Genomic DNA, 21,722 nt, shown 5'->3' on the forward strand with positions numbered 1-21,722 from the left:
TTTCCAACACCTCCAATTTTTTCTGAATTCTCCTCCACATACTCTAAAATTCGTTCGTTAATGAACTGCCTCCAATCTGATAAGGTACTGTTGCCGAAAAAGTATTGCTCTTTTATTTCCCCTGTCCTTGGGCCTATAACAATCTCAAAAGTGGGCAAAAATATTTCCTCTATGGTCAACCTACTGCTGTTGAACCAAGAACCATACCTCAAACTTACCTGCTTCCCACACATTTTCCTTGACTCACCCCTAATTATACTGTTCCGACAAACAAAGCTATAACCATCCGAAACATCATTTCTAGTTCGTACCTGCAGTAAAACATTGCAAATAGGGCAATTTGGGGTTTTAATCAAACCCGATTCCTTCAAAAAAGCAAAAAAATTATCCCTATCCCGCATCAACTCTGTGACAAAATACCTGGTCGCAACTCCAGGATTTCCAAAAATAGGCCTCGCTTTATTGTCTGACATCTTAGAAACCCTAAATCCAAGCCCGTTTTTCTGCAAAACATTTTGAAATTTTTCAACAACATCCTGAATTTGTACATTAGCAGATGCCATAGTAAAAATAGAAAAATAAAAATGCAAAAACAAAATAAAATGGAAAAATACAACCTGGCCACGTGGGAAATGATGGGAGCTAACAGCCGTCGACTGATACAAGTGGATAGTACAGTGTGAAATGAATGAAATTTAAAATTAGAGGTTAAGGTGAAAGGTTAAGAGATAAGGTTTAAGGTTACCATAAAGAAGAAAACGTACGCCGATAACGGCAGCCAGAAATGACCGTTTATCGCCAAATTTCTCGCCAATTTAGCGGAGGCCGTATACTGGAGCTGAGCCTAATATCTTTAAAAAGAATCAGAAGTTTTTAATAATTGAACGGCTAGCTTAATATTTACTAAACAATGTCAACAACAATGTAAACAGTGTCAACGTTATCGGCAGACATCACGACATGCGCAGTACGGTTGAAAATTGAACAGAAGCGGTTTGTTTGGTACCTGACACGTGACCGTGAATTGACCCCATTGTGTTGTAGGAGAAAGGATAGTTCGCTTTTTTTTAGTAACTCTCAATCCCTAAATTCTATCAAAGTAAAACAAAAAAGACATTGACTAGAATTCTTTCTAATATGCTCTTACATTTTAAGCTTGCCCTTTATTTGAAAAGTGATCACATAAATATATCCTATAAAATTGAAGACTAAATTAAATTTGTCGATCAATTTTATACGTGAACAAATTTTTCCTATTATAATAATCGCAAACTGTTCACTTTTCATGAATGTCATTTAGCTTCTTCACTTCTGATCAGAAACACGAAACATATAAGGCTAATATGGACCAAAAAAGTCAGAGTAAGCATTTTTTTTTTTTTTTTTAATTATATGAAATGTTTTTCGTTTTTGTCAATGATTTGGATTGCAGATCATAATTTTTTTCCATTGATGTGCATGGAGGTTATTGTGATTCAAATGTTTTTAAAAGCTGAAATATGAGAAAGGATTTGCTTGAAATTTTTTCCCACTGCATTGTAGAAAAAAGTTGTAAAACTACCATTATGAAGAAATAATGCTTTTTCGTATTCTCATTAGTGATGCGTTCGGGCATTCAAATAATGTGTTGTATCTCTATACTAAAAAACAATTTATAATATAAGAAGTAAATCTACACTCTCTACAAAATTTTTATTTTTAATTCTATATACTGCCTCCAAATAAATCATTATAATAGGTTAGAGTATCAGAAACACGAGATAAAAAAAATAGTATCATTTGCAAGTAATTTCGACTTTTAAAATTCTGAACATTTATTCCTTAAATAAAACGAATTGCAATGTTACGCTCTTCCAAATAGCAGCGATTCTACGGTTGGAAGATTAGTACGCTATCTTCGCTTTTAAGCTGATTCCTTTTACTTTTATGGAAGATTCTGTTTGGGTCGCATATCAAACAAACTGTTCACTTTTCATGAATGTCATTTAGCTTCTTCACAGTTTTAGAGGATAAAATTACAAATAAATATATGTATGCCATAAGACTTTTGGCCCACAAGTTATAAACTGATTTTTGACAATTTTTGGTCAGATATGAATTTCACTTTCACTGAAATTTCTTTCTTTACGAATGACATCCCAGTTAACAAAAAACGTTTAAACAGCTTGATAAATAAAATAGTGGATAAATATATAAAATATTTCAGAGCATTTCGATCCATAGATTGGAAAAAAACTAAAATATATATTGCTCGGTGACATGTCATAATGTCAACAAAATTACTTTTTTCATGAATGCCATTCCAGTATTAAGAAAATGCTGAACTAGCTTGATAGAATGGAATAGTAGATAAATAAATCTATATTATAAATATTTCAGCATATTTAGACCCATAGATTATACAAGGGGTGTTCAAATGAAAAGGTACGAAGCGATACTGTGAGTATAAATGAAGACTTTATTCAAAGCACAACGATCGCATTTATTAACGAGCCGAAGACTTCCTTTGTTCCCAGAATTCCTGTGGCCGTGACGAGACCCAATCCTTCACAGCGTCCTTGAGTTCGCCGTCCGAGTTGAAGCGCTTCCTTTTCAGATGTTTTTTCAGGGGACCAAACACATGAAAATTGCAGGGCGATAAGTCCGAGCTGTAGGGCGGATGGTCGAGCTGCTCCCACTTGAACTTGGTCAGTTCCGCGTGTGTGACTCTGGTGACGTATGGACGCACGTTATCATGAAGCAGTACCACACCCTCCGTGAGTAGCCTTGGTCTTTTGTTCTTGATGAACTTTCGGAATGTCTCACAATACACATCGGTTAATGGTTCTTCTGTGCTCGAGAAATTAAACAAGTATCGGACCTTGGACATCGATAAAGACAGTGAGCCACACCTTACCTGCTAACGCCACGGCTTAGAACTTTTTAAGGGGATGTGACGACGTATGCTTTCACTGCATGCTGTCCCGCTTTGACCCTGGCCCATAGTGATATTTGTTTGTTTGTTTGGGGTTTTGGCTCAAAAGCTATATTTGGCTATTCTGCGCCAAGAAAATGGTAGAGGCCCGTAGTGATGACACCAGCACTCATCAACTGTGACGATCCGCTCCAGGAAAGCGAGGTCTTCATGATACCGAAATAGATGTTGAAGTGCTAGCCACATAAGAACTTCCTTGTGCTGGTCGTTCAGCTGCTTCGGAATCCACTGCGCGCACACCTTCCGATAACGTGTAACCTATCGTGAAGAATTGTCCACACTGTTCCAACGCTGACATCCACCAGCAATATCAGATTCTGTGATTTTCACGAATATTATTCCGTTTTTAATATATATATATTCGTTTTTAATCATAGAATGAAATTAAAGACAAATATATGTATAGTAAGCAACTTTTTGTTTATTTCATAGCATAGGCTTAAAGAAACTGGAAGCCATATTTTTTGTACATCTCACAAGTCTACATCATACATTTCCCACAATATAATATATTAAATATCATAGATATACCAAATCTCCTTCGATCACTAAATGTATCATCAGAAAAACTTAAATTTTACAAAACATAAATACTTTTCAGTTCTTCCAAGTAGAATCGTATTGCTTTTTTTAAAAAAAATAATCAGAAAAGGAAATTTTATTGTCGATTATTACATATATATATATATATATATATATATATATATATATATATATATATATATATATATATATATATATATATATATATATATATATAAACTTTAATTACAATTTAATTAATTTCCAAAATTTTATCTTAATTTAGCCCATAGTAAGTTCATTCTCTTATTTCTTGATCCAATTCCCCTTTCTCTACTTAATTAATTCAAGAGAAACTTTATAAAATTGTTGAATTGGCTACACGCCGACACATTCTCACGCTCTGCGTGAAGGGATAGAAAAATAAGTAAGCTAGTAAGCACATTCTTTTTAAAAGATCCCTGTCTTTCCATTACTTGTAATTGGCATGCATCAGAAATCCCTATCAGAATCTTAATAATATATTAGCACTGTAAAAAAATATTTTCCCTTTCCATATCGCATGTTATATAAGACGAGGGATAATTTATTTCGTTCTTCTTCCCCACTTCTGCTTTTGTGCCGCGCTGTGATGGACATGCTTTGTCCGCTCCTGATTGTAGATAATGCCTGCGTCTCCAAGCTGAAATAAAACGACGTCACGAAATCAAAAGTCTCATCACTGTCATCAAACCTGCCTTCTTCTTCAAACAAAATGCTTACATACACGCACGCACAAACACTATTTACCAATAAGTATTTGAATACTAATGAAAATAAGGTTATCAGCTGTCCTGATCTGCGTCATGCCTCCTGTACTTAAATATCTCATACGAAGCAGCACTGGATTAGTCACATGCCAGATACCACGAAATTCAGAGCTGTTTGACTTCAAGAAAAGAGTAATTGTCGGATATCATAAAAATGGCCGATTCTTATTGAACATGTCTAGTAAGTTAAACATTCGAAAATCCAAAGTGGCTTTTTCGATTAAGAAGTGGGAGGTAAGTAGCAATTGTCGGAATGTGCTCCTCCCCGACAAATGCTGCCCAAATAAATTACAAAAAAAAAAAAAAAAAAAAAAAAAAAAAACCGCACCGAACTGATGGCCCACATACCCTAGGAGCTCCAATAAGCATCCGGGATTGTTGTTTCCATAAATACCATCAGCACGGAATCGCATTTGCTTGGTTTCCATGGTCGTGCTGCCATCCATAGACCTTTGATTACAAAACCTACTGATCAATGGAAACAGGTTCTCTGAAGTGATGAATAAAGGTTCAACCTCTACCATTTGGATGACAGAGTCTGGGTTTGTATATGCATTATGAACGCCTTTTGCCAGAATGCATTGTGCCTACTGTAAAATTTATCAGAGATGAAATTATGGTCTGGGGATGTTTCTCGTGGTATGAACTGGGACCCTTGATCCCAATTCATGGTAAGGTCAAAGCCGACCCCTACTCCATTATTTTAGACAGCAATGTGCTTCCAACGGTGTGGCAATTTTATGGGTTGGATCATTATTATTTTCAGGATGACACTGTTATGAGGCAGTATGAGATGCGCGAAAGATAGAACCTGGGACCTTGTGGTTAGCAGTCCAGTAACTAAATCATTATACCAAAACGATCGTTGAGGGTAGAAGAGTTGTTAACTGGCTTATATGCTTATTCACCACAGTACTCTCCCTCCAGTGAGTCGGAAGTGAGACGAACGATATGACTGTTGAGTGGTGATATATTGAGTAGCTGTTGTCTAAATGGGCCTATACCCAGTTGATTAGCGCCAAGCGTTATGGCGAGCGTGTGCGGGTGCTGATGCGCCAAGTGTGTCTAGCGACTTTGGGTTGCTGCTTCAAGTGAGTCTGACGACTTTTGGTTTTGCTGCGTCAAGTGAGTCTGACGACTTTGGTTGCGGGTAGATGGTGCCACAACAGCTGTACGAAGGTTGAAGGTTCAGCGTCCGAGGTCACCAATGAAGCGGTATGAGAGTTGTTAACTGGCTTATATGCTTATTCACCACAGTTGTTTGTCATGTTGCGAGATCCACCATGGATTGGTATAATATCAATAGGGTGAACCGACTGGACTGAACTGCTCAGAGTCCAGATTTGAGTTTTTTTAGAAAACCTCTAAGATGAGGTGGATAGCCGAATTAAGGGGAGCAGCAACCTAAATCGGTGAAAGAATTTGCATATCTTTTCCAAGCCAAGTGGAAGAAAATACCATTTTCCATGATCCAAACACATGTGAAAAACATGCCCCGGAGAGTTACGGCTGTAATTGTCTCAGGAGGAGACTCTACCACGTATTTAATATGAAACAATTATGTTTATCTCTTTTATCACAGGTGTCCTATTCAGGTGAAGTTGAACTCCACTTCATGGGAGTGACCTTGATTTTCCGATATTTGCATTTGACGATGCACTATTCCATATAGATCATTTTTAATTGCTTGCCACATGACTGCATATATTCTGTTTACTGCTGGCACCATCTATTGGTAGAATATATAACTAAATTAAACATTTTAAAGAAATGACATTTAATTTTAGTTCAAATTTTTCAGAAAAGGGTTTACTTCAATAAAGAAATTAAATAAATAGTTTTGAAAAAAATCAAATTTAAGAAGGAAGCTGAAATAGATAAATTAATTCAATCACACGTTACCTAAATTAATAAATTAAGTATTAATTACAATTAATAAAATTTATATTTAATACTAATTAATAATTTTTAATTAATAATATGATTGAAATAACAGATATTTGGAACAAATATTTAAAAATAACAATAGTAAAGTTATTTGCTATTCAAAAAATCGTGGATTATGCACCTCTATTTGAATCACAACCCTCTTTGAAAAGTATTGATCACTGGTATTTGTGACTTATGATATTGGTTACGTAATAACCGCACGTAAAATATTCGTCATCTCTAGAATATTTAAAAATAACAATAGCAAAATTATTTGTCAGTCAAAAAATCGTGGATTATGCATCTCTATTCCATAGAAATCTGGAAGATATTATAATCAAAAATACAGAATAGTATAATCGTCAGAACTACAGAAATTTATAGTATTTTTTTTCTTTTTTTGTAAGGATGATCAGTATGATCATCGTTTTACTATTTGCCTTTTTTTTTATTTGAAAGGCAAGAAATGAATTTTCATTAAAGGATTAAAACCATCTTTTTTATGTCTTCCGTGTTTTCCCCCTTAATTGAAAAGCTAATCAAATAATAACTTCATAAGTAATTAAGTTTGCTTCTTTTAATGAATGGTCATTTGAATGTTCTTTCAACCAAGTATTGAGACACTATTACTTTATAGAGATTTTAATTATATATTAGCTTCATGAATATTTCAATTATCCAAAAGCCAGAACAAACACAACTAAACAGCAGAATATTTTTTTCTGTCTGTTTACAAATCGCTATATGGTTTTTCAGTATTAGCAAAATGAATACACTCTTTTAATGACTTAAGAGAATTTAAAATGAGAAATTATCTGTAAGAAACTACTGATATTAACAAAGCAAGCATACGATCATTATTTTCTTCACAGAATTGTTTAAAATAGGCTTATTTTGGGCATATTTAAATTTTTTTGTCAAATATCATTGTTACTTTCGTTTTGTAAAGCAAATCAGTTTATGGTGCAAAATATGTTATTCTGCATATTAAAAGTAATTATTATCATGTAGAATATTTACAAAATTCTTTATTATTAATATATTCATGCTACATGAATGTTTATCGTTGAATTGCATTAATCTTTATTTCCACATTTTGTTCTGCATTTTTAAAAATTCCATATGCATAATTAAAAAAATAAATATTTTATGCAATTAGTTATAGTTTCAGTTGTGGAAAAAAAAACACTCTTTCTTTCGTTTAATGATAAAGTTATCTTCAGATTTCTTAAAATAATAACAGTAAAAAAATGACTGCTGTAGCAGATGATTACAAAGTAATATTAAAAAGTGTTAAGAAATCAAGTGATCTGGGTAGTAAAATGAGTAAAGATTCCTTACTTGAATATGTATCATCTCTTGCAAATTCTGAATTTATAAATCGAAGGAAAACAATGAAAACTTCATATAATAAAGAGCTTGACCAAAGAGTTTATGAATGGTATGTGAGTGAGACACGAAAAGGAGAGATTCTCTCTGGTCCAGATATATGTAATAAAGCATTAGAAATGAATAATAATTTAGGTGGTTCCTCAGACTTTAAAGCCAGCACAGGATGGTTAAAAAATTTTAAGTACCGTCATGGTATAAGCTTCACTGGAGGTAATTCAACATTTCAAGTAGATGGGCAAAATTCTGTTGAAAGAATGCCAGCATCATTTTCTGACAATATTCAGAAATCTTCTATTTCTTCTTATAATGGTGCAATTGAAACTACTTCTTATAAGAAAAGAAAACATGTTATGTTGAGTTTAAAAGATAAACTTGATATAATTAACAGACTTCATAAAGGTGAAGCAGCTACAAATTTAGCCAGAGAATATAACATTGGGAAATCTACTGTAAATGATATCAAAATGAAACAAGATGCATTATTAAATTATGTAAGCTCTTTTCCAAATTGTGATAATATGCATAGAAGAAAAACCATGAAATCTGCTTTTAACAAAGACTTAGATAGAGCTGTTTATAAATGGTACACAGAGTGTCTAAAAAATGGATTGCCTGTATCTGGTCCTACAATTTGTGATAAAGCTTTAGAACTCAATAAAGAATTTGGTGGAGATCCAGAATTCAAAGCTAGTAGTGGCTGGCTACAAAACTTTAAAATTCGTCATGGTCTACATTTCTCTGTGAGCGGAAATGGAAAAGATAATTTTAGTGATTTCAATCCTCAAGATTTATATCCTGATATTTATTTAGAAGAGGGAAATGCCAACTCTTCTGAATGTGATAGTATTCATTCCAATCAAAATGTTCTTCCAAATTGTGATGTTATTATAAATGTTTCCCATGGAAATAATATTTCTTATAAAGACACGGATGAGAGCAACATTTCTTATAAAGATACTTGTGAAAATGACATTTCTTATAATGATACTGATGACAATAATGTTTCTTTCCATGATATGTCTGAACAAACATCTGTTAAAAATGAACTGGTCCATGCTTTCAAAACTGTTATAGGATGGGCCAAGAGACAAAAAGAATGTTCTTCATCTGATGTGATAAATCTTTTAAAATTGCATGAACTAGCATGTGTGAAAGGTTAGATTAAAAATTTTATTTATATTTGAGATGTCAAAATAAAAAAAAATATATTTTATAATATATGTTTAATTATTTTCAACCCAAAATTTGAAATTATTTTATTGATATATAGTTAAGTTTGATAACTTAATTTTTTTTATGAAGCTTAAACTTTAAGAAATATTGTTTATAATGTCTTGCATTTAAAACTGATCAATTGTATAGAAAGATAACTAACTACACTGTATAGAATTGTTATTTAATCAATATTATATGATTAATTTTTGTTTAAAATTTAGATAAATAATTTAAAGTAATATATCATAAAAATTATTAATCAAGGTAATAAAATATATTTAAATTAATATAACTTATATTTAATTTAGAAATTTGATTAGAATTAAATAAACTGTCAAGAATACAATGGCAAATTAAAAAAAATTGAGTAAATGTTTTGTTTTGTATCTCAAGCATCCTTGTAGCTTCATAGTTAATACTGAATATGGATAAACTTACAAATAAAATAAATGTACTTTGCAGACGTAAATTTTCATATTTTTCAAGTAAGGAAGCTATAGCTAATATGCTTGTTAAATCTGGCAGCTTTAAATGATGACATTATTAAGAGCACTCAACTTCACATATGCCTTGTTCATGCAAAGCTAACTTACTTAGAACAGAAACTGTTTTGATATGACATTTTATAAAGATGAATGATGTAATAGACAAATTTGTTAAAGATAAAGAAAAGTACTGTACAAAAGTACAAAAATAAATGTGGATGTTATCAGATGCTTGAAAAGTCTATTTCTCTTTATTAAAAAAAAAAAAAATCCAGATATAATATTGATTAAATAAACTGCCTTAATGTTGTGTCTAAAATTATGCCAGGATTTTTTTTTTTACTTTTGTGTGTGTGTTTTTGAGTAAAAAGAAATTGTTCTTGGAGATATGTGGATGCACAGTATTGGGTAAACTGTTGTTCAAAATTAGAATTTTTATGGGCTGAAGTAGTTGAATGAAATAATAGTTAAACATGGTCACTTCATTTTTTTCTTTATTATTTTTTTCTATCCTACTATGTAATTTTTCTTTTAATGTAATTTTATGTGAAAAAATAGACCTATTAAAAGTTGTTAAATTGAGACTTATAGAAAGATAAAACTTATTTTGAACTATATATTTAATTTTTAAATAAAAATAAGCTTGTTCCAAATTGCTTTGTAGAATCTACAAAAAAAAAAAAAAAAAAAAAGGATGGACAATGGATAAGGAATTATGAATAAGTTTAAAGAAAACATTACAGCGACTATTAAATGGATCCTTTGGAGAAAGTAGATATTCTTTTATTTTTGTAATTAATTAAATTTGATGCTTCATTTGTTTGTGGTTTTGTAATTAAATGTTACATGGGACTGCCTTGCAACTTTTTCCCAAAATTGAGCAGTTAAACTAAGTTTATGTAAAATGGAAAAATAATTTGTTGTTTTTACTAATAAATACTTTAACTGAGATAATTCGCATTATAATCATTAGAATGATAATTAATAGAATAAAAAATACAATAGAAAAACTTTCTCTTTTCTTCTGGGATCAAAGTAATTATAGTTATGTTTATTTGCAGTTTGCAAACAATGATCAAAACACAATTTAGTGAAAGAAAACTATAAAAGGATGTTTGAATATAGAAATAGATTAATAAATTTCACTGATTAATTAGTTTAGCATTAAGTGTGTTCAGAAATTTCATATTTTACATGTTTTCATCAGGTATATATATAATGTGATAATGTAAAACTTCAACATAATCAACAAAATAATCAACTTTATCACAAAAATATGTGCTGAGGTGAATTCATGTAAGAATGCAATCATCTAAAATTTTCTGAAGCCAATTTGCATTTTGTTATATTTGTCTTATACTATGATCATAGATTCATTTAGAGATATACTAAATTTTGTATAGTAAAAATTATTAAAAAACATTGTTCAATTAATTTTTTATGTTTCAAATTTATTTCATTCATTTAGTTTTAACTATATTTATATTTATAGGAACATCTGAGATTTCTAGTTTTAACGATTCTGAACTAGTAAACTGTAAAATTGAAAAATCTGATAATGGAAAAAGAGATGAATCAATTTCAGTTGAACAAATGTATGAAATTGATAGATGTGTTAAATGGATCAAAGATAAAAGATTTTCAAAGGTAAAATATTCTTCTGAAACCTTATTATATTTTTTATTCCCCCAAGATCAAATCATTTATAGAAAATTTTTGAAAAATTAAAAATATGTAATTCAGTCAAGTAGTTCAATTGTATAATCTAAATCTTAGAAGCAGATCTTAGTAATAATTTATGACTGATAATTTTCTGAAGCATTTAATTTTAAACATGCTGTACAGAAATTATATAAAACTTTCATAACATTATGGTATATGTAATGACATGTGATATAGTTTATTTTGTATTAAAAGCATAATAGGAATTGGAAGATAAAATTTTATGATGGTACAGTCTTGAACTCTCAGATAACAAACTATGTTCAACTAGCTACTGACAATAAGCTATTTTGCTGAGAATATAGGTTGTGTTTAATTTCAATTAAATCTGCATAATTTGATGTTCATGATTTTATCAACAATGTATTTTTATATATCAAATTACTACACACATTAAAGCCTTTCTTCTATTCTGTTTACTGTATAAATGAACTTTCCTAATGGTGTTAAATCTCATGACATCAAGTGCTATTAAGAACATAATTGCCCAAGTAGCCTATTCCTCATAGTATTCCCCAAGTAGCCATATTCAGCCTATTCCCATAGCCTTATTCCTCATTTAAATTGGCTATATAATACACAGAATCATCTATTTCTATTTTTTTTCAACTTAAACTTTTTAAAAATATCGCTTTGAGATGCGCAATCCCATTCTACAAATTATACTTATGCCAAACTTAGTCTTTCTAATTTAAATGATCTCAGCTGTAGAATTCCAAGCCTTTGTACATAAAATGATTTTTTAAAAATGCCAAATGGAAACAATTAAGGACAATTCTAATTTTTAAAAATAATTCTTTTTTTTTTCAGGTCTTTGAATTTTTTGAGGTCTTTTAAATTATTCCAACCTTAATATGATAACATTTTAAAGAATTTTCATAGTGTTATGAAATGAAAAACTTATTTGATTTGAGATAATTAATTAGTATTTTATGACTTTTCTTTTTATTTCATTTGTGATGGTGAAATAATATGTGTGTCATTTAGGCTTTTGGTGGAATTTATATTTATTTTTCTATTCCTTAATTATTGTACTGTTTCAGTGAAAGACTTATGTAGTTAAATTCTTTCAGATTGCTTTACAATTTCCTGAGAATATGTTAAGTGATGCTCTTACTGTTTCTTTAAAATTAGAAGAGATGACAGAGAGACAAACATTTGTACTTGCAGATATTTCACATGGGAGGTCAGTTCTTTTTTAACTTATTATTTTATTAAAAAAATATAAATTTTTTTAAATTGCTGTCTCCGAAATATAAATGAGATTGACTATATTATGTAATAATATTTTTCTAACCTTAGACCAAGCAGCGTGAAAATCATATCTCAATTATTTATTACAATTTGTTTAGCTACATTATATTAAATAACATTCAATTGATTATTATATATTATGATGGGATTTAATTAGGCTTTACTATTATATTTTTGCATATATAATAGTTTATTTCATTGCAAAAAATATTTGTATGTTTTTTCTGAAGCATTATATCATAATAATAATTGAAAATAGTCTAAGATTGGATTATTAAGGATATAATATTTCAAAATTCTGTTGTAAAAATAGGATATTGCTGACATAGCTAATGGAACAACTGGCCTTATACTATAACCTTATTTTATAATACATATTTATGCATGGTTAGTTGCAAATTGTCAATGAATGATTGCAACATTCCAGTTTTTTTCAATCTAATAATGTAATTAGGAATCATTTAATTTTGTTTGTAATATTTAAAATCCATCAACAACAATCTGACACAATCTTCTTTTACAGTTAGTAAAAATCATTCTTAAAAGATAAACACTTCTTTGAAGAGGGGAAGCATTGTTTTTATCTCTATTCCATGTTGCATTATATTGTAACATTTGTACATTCTTTTGGGATTTTATTGAGCAGAACTGCTGAAAACTTACTGAGAGCAGCAATTTCTCTATGTGTTACAGTGCTATAATATTTATTTACAAACTATTTTCAAGCAGAAATTTTTTTAAATACGTAATATTATTTTAAATAGATATTTATTATCGCTAAATTTAAATAATTTTTCAAAAAATTTTTTTTTGTTGGATATGAAAAACTATATAAAAATTTTCTTGACCTCAACTTTATCTTATATGACTCTGTTTGCTGTTATGTGACTCATTATTAAGACAAGACTAATAAAAAGGATGAAAGGAATGAAACAGTATACATATTTAAAAAAAAAATCAAATTATATCAGGGGTGTTTGTGCTCCGGGGAAACCCCGGAATTCCGGGGATTTTAAACTTCGATACCCGGAAATTCCGGGGATCTTCGTTCAAAAGGAAGTAGGAATAATAGTGAATTATTTATTTTGATCTGGGTAATTTTGTTTGCTTTGAAAACAGAAAACGCAAGGTCAGTGTGTGTGGTGAAAACTTTTCCTTTCTTTCTCCAAAGGCAGTGATAATGCGTGAAAAGGGGGAAAAAACTTCTTTTTTGTTCTTTCCTTATTGCGAGTTATGACTCATTCCCCCGGTTCTCGGACATTCTCTTCTGGATTCTTTTCGGCAAGTAGGCGCGGCAGAAAAAAAAGGGAGAGACTTCGTTCGACCAGATGTGCGATCATGTGACCTGGGTTCAAGGGTCTTAATTTTGCAAAAAAAGTAATTCATTGAACTTTTATAATTAGGTCATTCAATACTTCATAATTGTAATTTTTCATTCCCCCCCCCCCTTCTCGAAACTCCAAAATGTCGGTAGTAAGTCCGTAAAAGTTTCAGGGGATTTTTTGGGGTCCCACAAACACCCCTGTTATATGGATGGATACAATGCTATAAACTGTAATTTTTTCTCCTTAGACACATTCTATTAATCAAATCAACCTCATATTGATATTAAAAATATTTTTTTATGACAATCAATGAATTATTATAAGCTGTACACATTTGCAACAATTTTAATGCAGAATTAGTTTTCAACATTAAAAAAAATATCTAAGTAGAAGTTATTAATCTGTTTGATGGAAGCAAAATTTTATATTTTCAAGTATTTTTTGAAAATGCGAATATATTTCATTGTGCTGATTTTTATTTTGGCTATGGCATAACTTTTTTCTAATAAATATGAATGGAAATGTGTAATTATTATGTTGCTCAATGATTTTTTTTGGTTCAGATTTATGTAAATCTTTCTAAATCAGAGTACAGAATATAGGGGGGGGGGAGGAATCTGTATGAATTGAAAGTAGTTAGTCAAAAACTTACTTTTTTTCAAATCTGCAATGTAATAAGCTATTTTGCAAACCAAATATTATATTATTTAACAGTAATAATACAAGTTAAAATGTTTCATTAATACTATTCATTAGTCACTATTATATTTATACTTGTTGAATTAAGTTATTTAAAAAATAAAATGACACATATTTAGTATATAAATACATTAACTACATTATCAAACTTTATTTAATATAGGGAAAAAAGCTTCAATTGTCTTTAGAATAATGTCTACTTCTTACATAACAAATTATTTGACTGTTTAAATGCACTGTCACAATGTATTTAATAATATGGTGACTAGCTGGTTTACCAGTTATATCATTTATATTTAAGGTTATTTAAATTGTTTATATATTTCATATTCATGATTCTGTCAAATTGTCAGGAAATAAAGCCATATTATTTTGTCTTATTTAACTTCTATTCATTGTGTACAAGAATAGAATACAATCTCATAACATCATAATACTGTAAAAAATATAGATGTCTGATCCATTTTTCTTCTGAATTTCATGCAGTATAATTTTACTTTTTTATTCATCTTGTAAACTACACATATATTAAACAGAATCTTTCTTCTGTTGCTTTAAATAATGGAAGAAAATAACACAATGAAAATTGTAAGCACTTCAGGACAATAGGTTAATATAGTGTTAAAAATTAGGCAAAGAATATTTTAAGAAAATTGCAAAAATTCTCATGACTATTAAATTGGGGTCATAAAAATAATATTTTTTAAAAATTTTGAAATGGTGTGAAATATATTTTTGTGTTTTAACATCATGGGAAAATGCCAGCATTTCACTTTCTTTTTAATTAATTTAAAATTCTAATTAAAAATTAAAAAAATTGCTGTGAAGTATGCATTCTTATCCATGTGTCAAATTTCATAGTTGTAGATTCAAACGGTCTGGCCTATAGAGTGCCAAAACACACTTGCAGATCTTTATTATTCATAGATTTTAAATGTTATGATGTATATCAAAATGTGTTAATGCTATATTAATAAATATTCATTAAACTTTTAAATGCATTTCCTACATTACATTGTACATTGTCATAATTATTAATATTCTGTTCATTTCTGCATACAAATTGCAGTTATTTTAAACTTATTCATTTTTTTAACCTTCTGAAGTTTTCTACTAATAAATTGCTACTAATGTTTTTTTTTTCCTCTCTAATATATGTAAAGAAGGCTTTCTGATTTGTTATTTATTGAATTTTTGATATTAACTGATATTATCATGCATGTCACACCATAGCTTACACATAAAATAATATAAAGATATTTTTTGTTGTGATGTATGTAGATCTCTGGTATTTATATTAATTACTATGTAAGATCTTTTTTTATATTAGTGATATATCTAATACTCTCTTTCTATTTTATAATGTTTTAATAATTATACTCATTTGATGATTTTGTAGTCAAATTTTTTTTTCATGCATGCTAATGGTTTAATGGCAAATAAATAAATAAATAAATAAATATTAAAGTAATTTTAAATTATATTGATATTTAGAAAATTGATCTTTCTAAAATCAATTAACAGTTTTATAATTATTAAAAAAATTGTATAATTTTTTTTTTGTTCCATAGCATCTCCCTCTCTTATCCAGACTATTCATTTGCATATAATTTTTTAATTCAATTAATTTTTTTGTTGCAAGTAGTCATATCAAAAAATTATACATTCTAAAGTAAACATTTTTTGGTATAAAATTAATAGAATCTGTAGATATAGTAAAATTAGTTCTATTAAAACATTTTCAATAAGAAATTTTGTAAGATTTATCAAAATATTCAATATATTTATTATTTATTAAATAATCTTTGAGAATACAGTACATGAAAAATTGTTGAAATATAATTACATTTAGATTGAAGATAAGTAACATGTTAAAATTATGTTTGATAAATTTATAGAAATAGTAATAGCTACTGTTATTGAAAATTTAGGTGTATCATAAAATTAGAAGAAAAAGTTTTGCATTAAAAGACCAATGATGCTGGTGCCATTGAAAGTTTTTTCAATAAAAAATATGCAAATGATTCTTAAAGTTATTTTGAATAGCTACATCTTCATGCTATTGTTATTAAAAATTAATTGTTATTTAAATAGTTGACAAAGTATCTATAATCCATAATTGACTTTTAAATTCATTTTCTGTATGCCATGAGATTTCATAAAAAATTACAGTTGATGCTCCTTTTTGCACTTAATTTAAGTAGAAAAGATTTCACAAATCTGTTTTTATCATCTTTCATATTTGGTACATTTGACTATTCTGTCCAAAGATTTGAAACATTGCATCTAATTAATATGTAGAATCTGAATAATAGTTTTTTTTTTCATTGACCTAGTCTGGAAAGATGAAATAATCTTGTTAGGTATACAAGTTTAATATATTGCTATTATGAAATCTCTTGCATTATTTCTAATACATTATTTATTATAAGTGTTGATTTTTTTTTGTACCATAAGTCAAAAAAAAAAAAAAAAACGATTTAAAGTTTATATGAATGATTATAGAGTTATCAGTTTTGAAGTAAGATGATCATTTGAAAAATAATTCAGAATAATTTTTCAAATATGCTTATTGAATACCTTTATGAAAAAATTCGCATCTGCTTTATGCAAATAGAATTAAGGTAAAATTTTTTAGAATGTTTCCTGATCTAATAAGCAATTGTGTAGAAGTTTTTCCATTGCATTTAGCTATATATTGTAATTTTAGATCATTAATTACGTCAATCATTATTCATTGTAGATGGTATTAAAAAACCTTGTACTTGTTAATGTATTGAATATATATATATATATATATATATTGACATTAAATGAGAAAGTGCCTTTTCTCTCATGTTAACTTATTTTGCTGTATTTATTTCTATCTGTATTTTGCAAGTAGAGATTTCAATTTTGAACTGTATTTCAATTTTTGAATACGTTTGCTCTAACTCTTTTATCATAAAAAAATAATATTCTGTTAAATAAAAAGAATATTGATTTTTAAGATCTAATAAATAATTATCTCCCCCCTTTTTTTTATTAAGTTGCTGTGTAAATGAAATATCTGCTGAGCATATATCAGCTGATGCAGTTATTCATTATGGTCATGCATGCTTAAGTCCGCCAAAATACCTCCCAGTGCTATATGTGTTTGGGAAACAAGTTATTGATATTCAAGATACTATAGATGCCTTCCAAAAAATGTTTCCAGACAAAAAAAGTCATGTGATTTTATTTTATGAAGTAATGTATTCACATGCTATAGGTAAGAATTGAGTAATATAAAATTTTTAGCTTTCTTTTTACTTAAAAAAATGTATTAGATTATATCAGATAAAAACAACTATTTGACTACTCTTAGGAATTCTTTTATTGGATTATAGTTTTATTGCTCATTATTGTTTTAAAAAAAGCCTATTAATTTTTTTTTTCATTCTGAATTAAGATCACTTTATCACACTATTATCTTGAGATGTTGGAACAGAGTTAAAGACATTCAGTCATTACATTTTTTTCTTTGTTATTAATATTTAATTTAATGCTTTTATGATTTTAAAAGTAAAAATGCAGTTTTTGAGGTACTTTTAAATGATCAGAAATTTTATGTAATTTAGGTGTGTAGTTCTGTGCAATTAGCAAATTTTAAGCAAAAAATGAAATTAAAAAAAATCAATTTTTGCACCTTCTAGAATAAAGAGAAAACCAGATATTTGGACGAATTGTTTATTTCTAAATGAAAGATAAATTTTGATTTTTCAAAAGAAATTTTTTAGATAAATGTTATAATTAAAAACCTTATAACAACCACAAACACTAAATGAATTTTTTTTTTAAAAAAAATTTACATTTGCCAATAAATGCTGCATTTGTGTAATTAATCTCGACAATTTTTTTTAATACTTTGGTTAATTTAGAACTGACTACACTGATAAACCAACCCACAAACACTGATAAAACAAAACCTTTTTTTTAATTGAAATAATTGCCCCTAAACAAGTTGATGATAAATTAAACTGTTTAGGACAAAATGAAAATATTTTTAAAAAAATACACAGTTAATTCAACTACTACTTTTAGAAGTTAATCTAAACAAATATTTCATTAAGTTGTAAGTGAATAATTATCAAGATTTTAACTGTTATTTCTAAAAATATAATAAATGATTAGAAAATTCAAAATATTTGTGTAAAAACAAGGTTTAACAATTTATTCAGCTAAATTTAGCTGAAAGTTTAAATTCTCAATTTATTTCAAGCAATTTAACAAGGCTAAAAATGCATTAAAATATTATTTTGTATTTATTTGAAAGATTTTATTCTTGAAAATAATGTCTTTTGAATTGATTATATATTTAATGCTCGTCTAAATTCCTTGCTGCCATTCCAAAACTTCTATGATTTCTATCTTTAATGAAATATTATTTATTAGAAAAGTTTTATATATCTAAACTACAGTTACTTAAACATTAGGCTATCTCATTAAAGCTTTTATTTTATTTTGATTAGCAATCAATATTTTATAAAAATTTCATTTTATTAGAACACCATCTTCTTTTATGAATATCTGAATAGGTTTTTGTTTTGCAGATTCTCTTGTTGAGCAGTTGAAAGAGTATGATAACTTAATTGTATCTAGATTGGAAATTCCTGGTGAAGATACCCAAATCTTCAGAGCTTCAGAGGATAATGAAAAATCTCTTTTGACAAAATTACATAGGCATCTTCTTATTCCTTCAGAACTATCATTAAACAGCTACAAAGTATTTTATATTGGTACAAGACCTGCAACTCTGACAAATTTCATGTTAACGTTCAAGAATTCTCTGTTTTATTCATACAATCCTGTACAGAAATTTACACAAATTGAAATATTAGATGTCAACATACATTTAAGAAAACGGTACTGCTATATCAGAAAGGCTAAAGATGCTAACATAATAGGTATTCTGGTTGGCACTATTAAGGCTTCAGAACATATGACTATCATTACAAATTTAAATAAACTAATTAAACAGGCTGGCAAAAAGTCACATACTCTTGTTGGTAAATTAAATAACATAAAATTAACAGATTTTTCTGAAATTGAGATTTTTGTCAGTGTTGCTTGTTCAGAATCCTCCTTGACTGAAACCAGAGATTTTCATCAACCAATAATTACTCCTTTTGAGCTTGAAATTGCATTAAATCAAGCCCGACTGTGGACAGGAGATTATATTTCAGATTTTGCAGAATTACTTCCAGGTAAGAATTTAATATTATAATAGGACAATATTGTTTTTTAAATCAAAGAATTTTTTAAATAAGCATTGATAAATTTATATGTATCCTTAATAATTAATTATTTTTATATTTATTAAAATATGCTGAAAATTTTTAATTTTATGAGGTCATATTAACACAATTATTTTTAATATGGATATTAAATTCTATATACTTACCGAAATAAAATAGGAAAAGTAATTATTAAATCTTTTATTGACAATTATTTCAAATTTATTTTTAATGTTTGAAAAATAGTATTTGTAATTTTAACCTAAAACTTTAAATGCAGATATATTCATATTTGCTAGAAACATGGTAAAACTAAGGTTATCATATCTATTGGTATTTATTCTATCGGACATATTTTCATTTTTCTCGCATGTAATTTATTCACATAAATGTAGAATAAATGTTGGCTAGAATTTTATCAAATATGAGAGAAAGAATTTTATTTATACATATTTTCTTCTAAGTTAAACCACTTACCTTAATAAATCAAATATGTTCAGTGGTGGATTAAGGCATTTTGCAACCATATGCAATGCAGATTATCTCTTTCAGGCATATTGGTTTATTTGCTGAACCTTTATATTAAAGTATTTAATACTTAGTGGTTCCATTTTAAGGCTGTTTAACAGTGAAAATATATTTTTAATTTTTAAAAACATACTATTTTTATTAAGTGGTTTAAAAACCCAACCATCATGCATTAAATACTTTAATATATGTGGTTTGGGTGATAAACTACCTCACTTACAAAAGTTAAACTTAATTTATGAAAAGAGGGGCCTTGTAATTTCACATATTTCTAATTTATCAATATGCTAATGATTTATTTTAGATAAATTTTTTATTTTCGTTTCAGTAACTTTTCAAAAATGTGTACATTTTTAATTATATATATTTATGTATATAATTAAATAATAACTATGTTTATAAATATTGCAGATGAATAATAAACCATAATGAAACAAATAGAACCTAACCAATTATATTTGATAGAATGTCGATTTTATTCTAATATTTTACAAATTTTACAACTAGGCAGTTTTTAATCAACTTGATGGAGGTTGCTCTTATCCCATTGCTTTAGGATATTACGTAGTCAAAAATCTGACACTGAATATATGTGTTATAACAAAGAGCTTTTATATTCTAATGAAAAAAAAAATGTTTTTTCTATTCTGATAGGAGCAGCAAATTATGTACATTCAGTGCGAAATACAGAAGTGAAGCCCGAGATTGATGTGGAATCAACTAATTAAATTAATGATTTGAAATCAATTTATTGTTCATTAAAAAACTGAGAGGTTTGTTTGTTATTTTGTTCCTCTTGACTGTTTCCTGAATTTGTTTTAATAATTTATAAAGAAAATTTTTAGTAACTTTTAAATATTTTTATATGTTTAGAATTGTGTACAAGAGCTAGAACTCCTATAAAAGAATACTGTGAAAAAGCAATCACAATATAACACAAATTTTGTAAAAATCCATGTTAAAACTTCATGCAATTTGATATACAATATGAAGTGAAATAATTGGCAGATCAATTCGAAAACATGGCAATTATTACTTAGGGAAGATTGTAATATATTTTGCATTTTTCTTTAAATTTTAAATGAAATTTTAATGTTATGCCAAATATAACACATTTGAGTTTTAAAAAGATTTAATAACAGTATTATTACTTCAAGTCAGATTAGTGAAATTAAGTTTAAAAGATAGTTTTATTTCTTATAAACATACTTCTATGATATTTTCAAAATATTAATGGACTACTTAATGTAGTGAATTTTAAAGGAGATTTTGTATATTCAATATTGGAATAAAAGTTGAAGAAAACTTAGCAAATTTAAAAATTTTCATTTCTAAACAAAGATGCAAATAAATAAACACATGCTCATTTTATATATTAGATAATTTAAATAATATATTTAAATTCAGTCTTTTTTCATTTATTTTTTAGGGGAATTTTTAGTTCAAAGAAGTGGAAAGAAGTGAATTACTTTTACCAGAAAAACATTTTATAAAACAAATTATTTTTTAACACTGTGATTTCTGGTTTTATACATCATTGTTAATGTTACATGTAATAAACTACAGAAGTTTGTCACATTTAAGACAATAAAGATTTATTTACTTATGCTATG

At 28.0% G+C, this 21,722-nt stretch overlaps 1 protein-coding gene across 1 annotated transcript; it reads left to right on the top strand.

Annotated features, from left to right (window-relative positions):
* The first annotated feature begins 7,262 nt into the window (after nucleotides 1-7,262).
* On the top strand, nucleotides 7,263-21,720 carry LOC129961791 (uncharacterized). The gene is made up of 7 exons (XM_056075361.1): nucleotides 7,263-8,781; nucleotides 10,819-10,973; nucleotides 12,122-12,234; nucleotides 17,356-17,576; nucleotides 18,898-19,551; nucleotides 20,764-20,882; nucleotides 21,539-21,720. The coding sequence occupies exons 1-6, from the start codon at nucleotides 7,485-7,487 to the stop codon at nucleotides 20,835-20,837; spliced, it is 2,514 nt and encodes an 837-aa protein (XP_055931336.1). The 5' UTR covers nucleotides 7,263-7,484; the 3' UTR covers nucleotides 20,838-20,882; nucleotides 21,539-21,720.
* The last annotated feature ends 2 nt before the right edge of the window (nucleotides 21,721-21,722 follow it).

This window comes from Argiope bruennichi, chromosome 2 (genome assembly GCF_947563725.1).
Source record: "Argiope bruennichi chromosome 2, qqArgBrue1.1, whole genome shotgun sequence".
Taxonomy (NCBI): domain Eukaryota; kingdom Metazoa; phylum Arthropoda; class Arachnida; order Araneae; family Araneidae; genus Argiope; species Argiope bruennichi.

What these genes read in the sequence shown, in the direction of transcription:
- LOC129961791 (XM_056075361.1), top strand. Translation starts at nt 7,485, where the DNA reads ATGACTGCTGTAGCAGATGATTACAAAGTAATATTAAAAAGTGTTAAG. An exon ending in GCAGATATTTCACATGGGAG is followed by an intron (nt 12,235 to 17,355) that starts GTCAGTTCTTTT and finishes TTTTTTATTAAG; the next exon opens with TTGCTGTGTAAATGAAATAT. An exon ending in TTTTGCAGAATTACTTCCAG is followed by an intron (nt 19,552 to 20,763) that starts GTAAGAATTTAA and finishes CTATTCTGATAG; the next exon opens with GAGCAGCAAATTATGTACAT.